General features: G+C 42.7%; 1 protein-coding gene across 6 annotated transcripts in view; it reads right to left on the reverse strand.

Moving 5' to 3' along the window:
- Positions 1-10,989, reverse strand: part of CENPP (centromere protein P) — a 154,427-nt gene extending 143,438 nt beyond the window's left edge. The window contains exons 1-6 of one of the 6 annotated variants that reach the window (XM_068158041.1): positions 10,641-10,983; positions 10,173-10,207; positions 8,115-8,266; positions 6,001-6,158; positions 5,361-5,449; positions 1,800-1,888 (exon numbers count right to left, since the gene is read on the reverse strand). In XM_068158041.1, coding sequence (XP_068014142.1) covers positions 1,800-1,888; positions 5,361-5,449; positions 6,001-6,158; positions 8,115-8,248 — 470 coding nt within the window. In that variant the 5' untranslated portion in view covers positions 8,249-8,266; positions 10,173-10,207; positions 10,641-10,983. Of the gene's footprint in view, positions 1-1,799; positions 1,889-5,360; positions 5,450-6,000; positions 6,159-8,114; positions 8,267-10,172; positions 10,299-10,640 lie in introns of all 6 variants that reach the window. The other 5 variants (XM_068158040.1, XM_068158039.1, XM_068158043.1 and 2 more) reach the window with 5 other exon arrangements.
- Between the last annotated feature and the right edge of the window lie 69 nt (positions 10,990-11,058).

Raw genomic sequence — 11,058 nt, forward strand, 5'->3', positions numbered from 1 at the left:
AGCAGGAAGAAGAAAAAACTCCAGGCCAACAGAGAAAACAGTACAGAGCTAGACAATTTATTTGGCCAGATTGGGCCGAGGAGGCAAGAGAAGGAAACTAAAACCGGTGGGGAAAGCTGAAAGGAATAAACAATACAAAGGGAAAACAGGTTTAGCTGGTCAAAAATGAAGGGAAAGGGAGGGAGAGAGAGCAATCAGATTCAAAGAACAGCTGGAAGACTGAAGAATGAAGGGCTAGTTGGGAAAAGGCTGAAATTGGCCATGAAGGGGACTGAGGAACCGAGCCATAAGGGGAAAATCACATGAACAGATTAAATCAGGCTAACAGTTTTTGCTGCCAAAACAGACATTGTCAATATCTACCCCACTCTGGACACATTTATTTCTTCACACCAGCAACAAATACTGTGCCATTGTAGAACAATTCAAATGGGGGGAAAAAAAATCAGTTTGAAGGGGTTGGGGGATGAGGGGAGGCAAGGTGCTTGGTGCCATGGGTTAGTTGTTTAGGTGGGTTGGATAGGTTGATGGGTTGGACGCGATGATCTTGAAGGTCTCTTCCAACCTGGTTGTTTATTAAGGTTGGCTTCCCACTCCCATCTCCAGTTACCTTTTCTAACAAGTAACTATGCTGATCTCATTTGCCATGTGGTTTCAAAAGCGTGTAGACTGACGCAAGGACAACAGATAGAACACGGAAATACAGGCTAAGAAGAAAGAACTGCTTGCTTTATTGACAGCAAAGCCTCAATTCATCTTGTATCATTCATGAAAACTTGTGTTTACTCATGGATACTGGTGTAATGTGGAAAAGAAGCAGGGCCGTGAAGAGACTGGGACAAGACAGCAGCGCTCAAGCCAGGATGAAATAAAGTCTGCCACTACTTCACCACATTCCTTTCTAGCATGACTATTAAGTTCCAAGACACTTCTGCTGTCAGAAAATACTTATGAGAAAAACAGGATCATTTCCTCTTCTAAATCCTGCTTCTTGAGAGCAGTCAATTACTATTCTTAGTTACACCACTAGCTTCAGGAGATTTATGTGGAAATTCCATGGCCTCTAAATGAAAAATTCAGTTTTCACTACACATTAATTAAACCTAGGATAACTCAATGGACCTTTATTTTCACTCAGCCATTTGCCTTCTCTCTCCCTCCCCAAGTCTAAAAAGAAATAATATTAACCAAAAGAAATTAAAGAAGAGAGTTAATTTCAAGTCAATAATTTAGATGTAACAGATTTGTTCTCAGAATAGTTTATGCTTAGGACACAGAAATAGTCATAGGCTTAGGTTTCTATGTACATTTTCTGAAGCCATTCCACAAATGCACAACTCCAAGCTTTTAAACTCTATTCCATTGTTTTTAAAGTATCATTGAAAGAAATCCTGATGCAAAGAAGAGAAATGAAACAGTGAGCAGGAAACTGGAAAGAGGTAAGAACTGGAAAGGGATCCTGGATGTACACTTCAACTATTACTTACCCACACTACACATCTGCAACTCAAACATCTGAATAACAGCTAACATAGTGATTATAGACATTAAAATGCAGTAACTGGCATTACCTTGTTATAGCTTTCTCTGAATCAATGTCAAACAGGTAAAACTCTTTCTCTTCAACAGGCATTTCTTTCAGGCCCTAAATGCATTTTGTCTTCTCTCCAGAAGGATACAGACAAGCAATGGGAAATGTTTAGGTTGCCAAAGACAGTGCCTGCAACTTACCTGAAAACTCAGCATTAGATCCAAGATAAGTTTATGCCATGCAACATCCTTTTAACAAGAAACCTTACCTTGACACAAACTTGCTCACATTCAAATCTTCTCCAGATTCCATTACAATGCTGAGATCAGTAATAACAGAGGACACTTTCTCTTCATCCTAGGTTGGAGAAATAACATAGTGTTTTAGAAATTCCTCTAACAAGGAGGAAAAGAAAGTATCTATTTGTACACAAAATAGACAGCAATATACACAAATGCTACTAAGCACCAGAATGTGTGAAATAGCTTTTTCTAAACAGTGGGGACATTCTTTTCAACAGCACCAGCAGTACCATACAACAAGGCTTTTGGAACAACACAGAACCTGTCAGCATAGCAATGCATATGTATAAAGGAAAACATCACTAAGAGGTTCATCTGCTTCCATTCATGTCACTTCCACCTCTTGAAGGTTAGTCTCATTTTCTAGAGCAACCCCCAGCTGCCACACACACCAGGAAACTCAAATCTGAGGTTTCATCTGAAAACCATACTAATGCTCCTCTAAGTTTTAAAAATAGATTCCTGGTTGGTTTATTTTTTATTTTAAAGCCTATAGCTGTGCCTCAAATTCTTGCCCTTTGTTACAATTATATTTGGTGCTCAGGGATATGTGCATAAATATGCATAAAGGCTGAGGCAGCTGGAAGAGAGGAGGCTCAGGGGAAACCTTATTGCTGTCTACAACTACCTGAAGAGTGGTTGTAGCCAGGAGGGAGTTGGTCTCTTCTCCCAGGCAACCAGCACCAGAACAAGAGGACACAGTCTCAAGCGGCACCAGGGGAGGTTTAGGCTGGAGGTGAGGAGAAAGTTCTTCACTGCGAGTTGTTAGCTGTTGGAATGTGCTGCCCAGGGAGGTGGTGGAGTCACCATCCCTGGAGGTGTCCAGGGGGATTTGATGTGGCACTTGGTGCCATGGTTTAGTAGTCATGAGGTGCTGTGTGACAGGTTGGACTCGATGGTCTTTGAGGTCTTTTTTCAACCTTATTGATTCTATGACTCTATAAATGTATTATTCATCATTATTCAATAAAGATTACACTTTTTCCAAATTAAAAGTGTCCAATTACCTACTAAAAAAGAAAGTTCATAAATTAGAAAAGACAACACCAAATAACTTAATTCTTTATTTCTATCCATTCTTGAAGACACCAGAGCAACAGGCTAGATAACAGTGAACAAAAAAACAACTTAAAATGCTGGCTTGAAGACTTGCTTCCCTTCATACTGGAGACCTGGTACTTCATTTTCCTTATACCCAGTGACTACCAGCAAATGGGAGTTGCCACAGAGAGGAGACTAAAGACAATCTCAAATCAAATGCTAATGTGCATCACAGCAATCCCTAGTGCTGCCCTCACTTTAAATGGAAAAAGCAAACCAAGACACAGTACAGAGCTTAATGGACTGAGTCAACAACATCAGGAAAAAACGTTTTAAGTTTAGAGTAAAAGGTTCAACATGTATTTGGAGCTGTAGAAAAGCTGCTAGTAGTCCCATGCTAATATGCTACCTTCTAAAGAAAGTGGATTACTAAAACGTGCCAAGGCATCATTGTAGGGTTAAATAAAGATTTGAAAGGAAAGTTCTTGAGCAGAAAGCAACTCTCATTTGAGTAACTGCTCTCTCAAAAGGTTTAGAACTGTTGTGGCAGATCACTGAGCTAATTCTACATGTCTTCTCCTAATACCTGAAGATAGCAAGAGAGGAAAATAAATCAGACAACGGTTTTGCATTACATATGTTTTCTTTATTCACTTTTTGCCCTTTGTCAGCATTCACCTATGAACACTGGTGAACTGACAGGAGCTTCTTTGCTTGCACTCAGATCTGGCAAAACAGCAGTCAGCTTGGGAATATCAATACAGTCTCAAGCTGTGCCAGGGGAGGTTTAGGCTGGATGTTAGGAAGAAGTTCTTCATGGAAAGAATGACTGGACATTGGAATGGAGTGCCCAGGGAGGTGGTGGAGTCACCATCACCGGAGGTGTTTAGGAAGAGAGTGGATAGGGCATTTGTTGCCAGGGTGCAGCTGATTAGATAGTGCTGGATGATAGGTTTGACTCAATCTCAAAGCTCTCTTCCAACCTGGTTAATTCTATTCTAACTGTATGCTGGTCTGACACTATGTTTTTGTAATAGTTTTTGTTGGGGGGTGGGAGGGTGGGGTTTTTTTCCCTGTGTGTGTTTTATTTATTTTGGAGTTTGTTAATTTGTTTTTGTTGGGTTTTTGGTTGTTTGGTGGGGTTTTTTGTTGCTGTTTGCTTTGGTCTTTTACACTTGGTACTTCACGTATGACTAAATAGCGCTGAGTAGGAGAGGTTTCAGGCATTATGACGACGAGTGGCGCCACCTCGTGGTGTAAATTGATTGAAGCATGACCCTTGCGGCTATCAACAAACTAATACAGCGCTACTCATCTGAGCCTTGTTGACACTAAAAGATGCCTGCATTCTGCAGGAGCACACAGGGGAGACGAACATTAATCTAACCAAGTCGCAGAGCTAAGGTAGGCTATTTCCATGCTCAAAGCCAAATGCAGTTCTACACTAGCAAATGGTAAAATGGTATCATTAGGACCACAAGTTTTAAGTCACACTTAGGTTGCACAATAAGCTGATCCAGCAATTTCAAATTATGCAATGCACATGTGACTGTCTAAATATTAATTTCAGGTCCAATAACATTCAACTTAAATACCTTTAAAGCTGAGATGAAAATCAAGTTGTCCAGAGAAGGATATTTCCTGTTGTCAAAACTATAGAATAGATACTACACAAACTGGGGTACATTGCTCTCATTTGGAGTAGCAGTTGGTTTCCACTGCTATCATTCTGAATTCTATACTAAGAATAAATTCTTATGATAGAGTTTCTTGGCCAAAAGTCTAATCCTTCATGTAGCATCTGAGCAGTTCCCTGATGTAATGGTGGTCACAGTAGCCAAGCAAATAGAAATATGACCAAAGCAAAGATAAAAACACCCACAAAAAACAGTGGTTTGAGTTTGTAGGGTTTTAGCTTTTCCCCAGCTTTCTCAAGAGAGGTACAGTTCTGAATTTTCAAGTCTCCATAACATGGTATCTGACAAGAGAAAATGTGGTGGGGGAGATTGGAGACAGCTATGGGATGAAAGCCACGTGGGGTCAGGATGAAGTCCCAGCAGGTACTTGGCAGAGTCAGTGGAAATCCAGTGCTGTTCAAGGCTTTACTTAATTGTTAGCCTGCAAGAACTCCCACAGAGAGCATGTTTTGGGAAGGAAGGGTGATGTGGACTTGGCAGTGCTAGATTTACACTTGTACTTGATGACCTCAAAGGTCTTTTCCAACCTAAACGATTCTGTGATAAGTCTTTTCTGACTATTGAACCTGACCTTCAGAACTATTTTGCTTGGATGCACATGGAATTTAAAAGTTGGATCCAAGTGTTACAGAGTGAAAACATCCCACTGAGACTTAGATTAAGTAGACAGAGGCAACCAAAACACCAGTTGAAGGTCTCAGCTGGAAAAGGAAGTACTGAGACATGCCCATGTCACCCATTTCAAGTTTTCTTTGGTTGTTTTCTTTTAAAACATCCATTGATCCTTACCTGCATTTCAAGAAGCTGGAATTCCAGTTGAAAAGACAGGGAGTAGCAAGTTCCTGATACTCTGTGCTTTTGCACTGTTCTGTTTCTAGCTGTTATAAAACAAATACTTGATTATAACTCTGTCCAAAGTACCAACTAATACTATCCGTCATATAGTTAAGCAACCCATTTGGATTAAGAAACCAAAACCAACCCAACCCAAAAGTAACTTAACACCAATTTCTCCCTTTCACACTCTGCAAAACACTGTGTTTACCCAGAAACTATGCTGTCAATAAAGGAAATTCTGTCATATCTTCAAATAATTGTCTTTCTGCCAACATTGAAAGTAAAATCACAGCATTCGTTTGCAAATGCAATGAATCACAGAATCATCAAGGTTGAAAGGGACGTCAAGGATCATCTAGTTCCAATCCCTCTTCCAGGGGCAGGGACACCTCACACTAGATCAGGTTGCTCAGAGCCCCATCCAGCCTGGCCTTAAAATCTTCCAGGGATGGGGCTTCTACCACCTCCCTGGGCAACCTGTTGCAGTGTCTCACCACCCTCATAGTGAAGAGCTTCTTCCCAATATCCAGTCTGAATTTACCCTCCTTACCGTGCTCAGTATAGCACCAATAAAATGAACAAAAATGCTTACTTCTTTCTACTGTTTTCTTGGAATGACTTGTGAACTGAATGCCAGTGAATTTCATCAAAAAGGAGAGGTCTGCTTCTAGACTTTCCAGCTGAGCTTTCAGGTCTGATGGAGATTCACATCCCTCAGATTCTCCCTGAAATTCGCTTTGGAATGATTTTCTAGAATAGAAAAAGAACCAGGGGCAAAAGATTGAGACATAAGAACATGGCTTGACACATCAGTATGGTGAGAGCATTAACTAAAAGGCATTGGTAACATCATCTGATAATTTGCATATCAAGATGAGTTTTCAATGAGTCAAATTTCAGCTGGATCACATTACTAGGAAATGTCAGCTGTTCTAACTTATATAAATACTTCATGTTCACTGCCAAGCAGACACAGGCATTATTATAAATCCTGAGATGCAAGTATCCAGCTCAAGAAACCTACAACAAAAGTGAGCTGGGATGCCTTTACTCATCTAAATTATTTATTTGACCCATAGAGGGTACCTTTACTACAGAGTATCAGTTAAACAATGGAAATAAAAAGCCCTGACATGGCACTCCTTTAGTGTATAACTAGTCACACCTGTACATGTCTCCAAACCCCAGCTTTTGAGGGTTTTTGTTGTTGTTCGGTTGGGTTTGTTTAAATAAACATGCACTGAGCTGTTTCACTGTGCAGGAAAGAAAGCATGGCCTTTGCAGTAAGCAACACTGCAGGGCCCACACAGTAACATACCTGGTGTCATGCTCTGCCCACGGTGACCGCCCTTTAAAAAGCAAACAAAATGCTAAAAACTAACAAACTACCAATAGAAGGGCAGTGTGACTGTTTGAGGCGGTGCTTTTAAGAAAGGGACACTGTGGCTGAATGTTTTATAAACAAAGTGTGGCCAGCAGGAGCAGGGAGGTCATTCTGCCCCTGTACACTGCACTGGTTAGGCCACACCTCGAGTCCTGTGTCCAGTTCTGGGCCCCTCAGTTTAGGAAGGATGTTGACTTGCTGGAACGAGTCCAGAGAAGGGCAACGAAGTTAGTGAGGGGCTTGGAACACAAGCCCTATGAGGAGAGACTGAGGGAGCTGGGGCTGCTTAGCCTGGAGAGGAGGAGACTCAGGGGTGACCTTGTTGCTCTCTACAACTACCTGAAGGGAGGTTGTAAACAGGCAGAGGTTGGTCTCTTCTCCCAGGCAGCCAGCACCAGAACAAGAGGACACAGTCTCAGGCTGGAGGTCAGGAGGAAGTTTTACACAGAGAGAGTGATTGCCCATTGGAATGGGCTGCCTGGGGAGGTGGTGGAGTCGCCATCACTGGAGGTGTTCAGGAGGAGACTTGACAGGGTGCTTGGTGACATGGGTTAGTTGATTAGGCGGTGTTGGGTGATAGGTTGGACGCAATGATCTTGAAGGTCTCTTCCAACCTGGTTTATTCTATTCTAAAGGACAGGTCTAAACTAATTTCATTGGTGGATTGGTAGAGTGCAGCTTTAAGTTTTGAGTCCAGCTGAGACTTTCCTCAGTTTGCACTTTCCCTGCTCCCTTTATGCAGCTTGTGGCTTCTAGGCTCTCTGCCAGACTGACCTTGGACTGATAAGCCTGAGGCCTGCAAACCTACTAACATTTTGCTCTAATTTATAACTGCTTTTAATTAACAACTGCTCCTTTCTTCTCTTTCTAACCCTCTCTGAGGAAAAAGGGGAGAGAAGGGGGTACAGAGGGGGAACCCTCCTGCAGCAGGGGGAGGGGAATCTCATTCTTGTGTTACTTTGCTGTATATTTCTGTGTATATATTGTAAATACTGTAAGTTGTGTATATATACCCTGCATACCCTAAACCTGCTTGTAAATACGGCGTTCCTTTGCTCATCCGGCTGTGGTTAGCTGTGGTAATTCTTTTTCCTTCACTTTGCGGGGGGAGAAGGCTGGGCCTTTATCCCAAACCCACAACAGGCAGTGAAAAGGAGATCAGCTATTTATTATTGGTAATTTCTTGCCATAGAAAGCCCAGGTCCTAAACAATATCAGCACCAAAAATAACATAAGGAGAGTTCTAACATAGACACAAAAACCTATCCTGAACAATACTGACAAGGAAGCAGCACAAATCCAACATGTGAAGCAAGGCATACATTGCCATTAGTATCTCCTCCTCAGAATAAGAGGTGGATTCTTGCTGAATATCTTCACACTGTTCAGTCAGCAGTTTAATTTCTTCTTCCAGTGACTGGATTTCATCTTCATACACTTGGCACATGTTATCCATGTCTCAGAATCGAGGTTGCTGGACCAAAATAAAAGAAGGATATTTTTTAGGCCACCAAAAAAGGAATAAATCCATTTTCAAAGCACATGATTTTTATCCAGGAAATTAATTTCAGAAATGCAAATGTAGCATTAGGCAAATATTTCTCCTACCTTTCTGCATAAAATGGAACAGTTCTATTTTATGACTTTGTAAAACATTAGAACTGGTATGTACAATTTTTAATATCCCAGGTAGCCTTGGCAAGATAATGAATACCTCAAAGAACTCTAGAGTGTCAAACACTGCTTTCTGCAGACTAAACTACTATCAACCTTCATCCTCAGCAACCAAATCAAACAAGCTCTGTCATCAACCACAAAACAGATGTAGGCTTGCAGTAAAATTCTGCTGAAACTGGAGTAGTTATAACAACTTCTCAAACCCTAAAAGGTTCACTCCAAAGCTGACAATTGAAGCAAGCACCAGAGGACAGCACAAGAGCAGCAAAGCAACTTGTTCCATGACTACGTAATGAACTTTCTTAAGAAGCACAATTCACTATACTAAAAGCATCTGGAGCAGGAAAGATTCTACCTCCAGTGCATCCAGACAACTGCTAGATATCAGCAAGAACAGGATAACAAATTTCTGACTTAATATAAAAGCAAGAAAAGAAGATCCTTTTTTTTTTTCCCCCCTCCAAAACCAGTAACAATTTGTGGAAAAAAATAGTTTTGCTGCATTAGTCAAAGGCTTAATTGAGTCCAAATGTAATTATTAAACTAATGTTAAGACAATATGACTGCACAGCCTCCAAATGCACAAGTTAAATCAGGGATCTAATGCAGTCAAAGCCTTTTAAAACCTTTAACTAACCATGATCAGGACCACATCCAGCTAGTTTACATTTGCTGTGAGAAACCGGTAAGCTATCCTGCAGACAGCAATCAATCTTAATCAGACGCCGCAATGAAAGCCAGCTGTGCCAAATCAACCTAATGATCCACCCACTCAAAGCACAGCTGTTGCTAACACCACAGCAAAATCTGCCTTTCAGGTCAAGAGCAGGAAAGAGAGACACAAAGCAACAACCTTGTTTCACAAAGAATTCAAAATAAACAAACCTCCAGCTGAAGAGGAAAGAACGCAACTGACAAGACATTCAGCTTGGACGTGAGACTTTCAAAGGTCTACATAGAACATGATGCAGCTCAATACGAATCCACTCATACTTTCAAACAGCCCAAATGTTACTTGCAAGATCCACACTAATATGGCTTAGTAAAAAGGGAGGATGGGGAAACTGGGCAATTTTCTTTTGCTTATTCCATAAGAAACAGCATCTAAAGAGCATGTCTTAAAAAATAACATTGTAAACATAGCTTGCATTCAAAGTTTATTTAATGAACCATTTAGATGCAATTAAAGAATTGCTGAGATTATGCCTAGTCCTGACTTACTCTCCAATTAATTCTGGAGTAATCTTAGGCAAGGTGTGATAAGAAACAAGATCAGTGGGAACAAGAAACCAAAGTTCTCCAACTTTTAATACACCCATCAGATTTTACTTAAACTGGATACACTGAAGAAGGTTTAGGTCATAATAAAAACTGCATTGGAAAAAGAAAGTCATTACAACAGCAGAACTTCACCCTGGGTTGTTAGCCTACTCCTCTTTTTACAGCTGTTCTGAAAGCAGTAACAGAACACATACACTGCTTACAGCTCTGATAACTCAAGGCATATGAGTGTTCTGCAGTCTAGTAAAAAGCCAGTTACAACACCCAAGAGTATTATCTGCATTAAAAAAATACATGTGCCTAATTTTAATTAAATGAAACATACATTTAAGTACAAACAAACCATACTTCCCCTTCTCCATAAATGTACACACACACACACATTCGTGCATCGAGGGTAAATATTGCACATTTCTACATACCTGCCCGCACGCACCCCTACGCATTCGTTTTCACGCTGCCAAAGAAGTTGGAAGAACGTTCAGGAGCTGACGAGAAAAGAGCTCCTGAGGTTCCGCGTTTCGCTGATTAGCTTCCAGCATTTACACCTGGCACGGGCACGGACGCCTGGAACCACGCACCCGGCAGCCGGCCGATGCTGCCCCAGCCCGCCCCGAGGCACGGGCTGAGGCTCACAGGTGACAGCGATTGCCCCGGCGGCACCCTACACGCCCAAGCAAGCAGCGCGAAGGGGGGGCAGCGCGAAGGGGGGGCAGCGCGAAGGGGGGGGCAGCGCGAAGGGGGGGCAGCGCGAAGGGGGGGGCAGCGCGAAGGGGGGGGCAGCGCGAAGGGGGGGCAGCGCGAAGGGGGGGCAGCGCGAAGGGGGGGCAGCGCAGCCGCCCCGCTCCCCCCGCGTCCGGTCAAGGCGAACAGCCGGCAACCCAACCCACCTGTCCGTTTGCAGAGCCCAAGGCAAGCCGGCAGGGCAGCCCAGCCCGTCCCGTCCCGTTCCGTCTGTCCGCTGGAACAGAAGCTTCCGCACGCCCCGCAGCTTCGAACCGCGCGCGCAAAGCCGCCCGCCGGGCGCTACCACAAGCGCGCGCCGAGCAGGGGCCGCCTGCCGCGTCGCCCTCCCCCCTCGAGAAAGCACAGAGCGCTTCTCAAGACCGTAACCCAAGAGTAATAGAAAAAGCCCTATTTTACGAGCTATTTTTCTGGTGTGCTTTTGCTTATACCTTGCAGAACGTCCGTTTATTTTCCTCCCTGGTTAGTTACGCCCAAGCCGGCAGCGGTCCCTGCACGCAGCTTGTGTGCTTTCATCATATTTGTCCGGTTGGAAACAGGAACCTGAAATTGACAGAGCTGTCA

Source organism: Melanerpes formicivorus, unplaced genomic scaffold, assembly GCF_026170545.1.
Source record: "Melanerpes formicivorus ecotype bairdi unplaced genomic scaffold, bMelFor1.0.p_v2 SCAF_38, whole genome shotgun sequence".
Taxonomy (NCBI): Eukaryota; Metazoa; Chordata; class Aves; order Piciformes; family Picidae; genus Melanerpes; species Melanerpes formicivorus.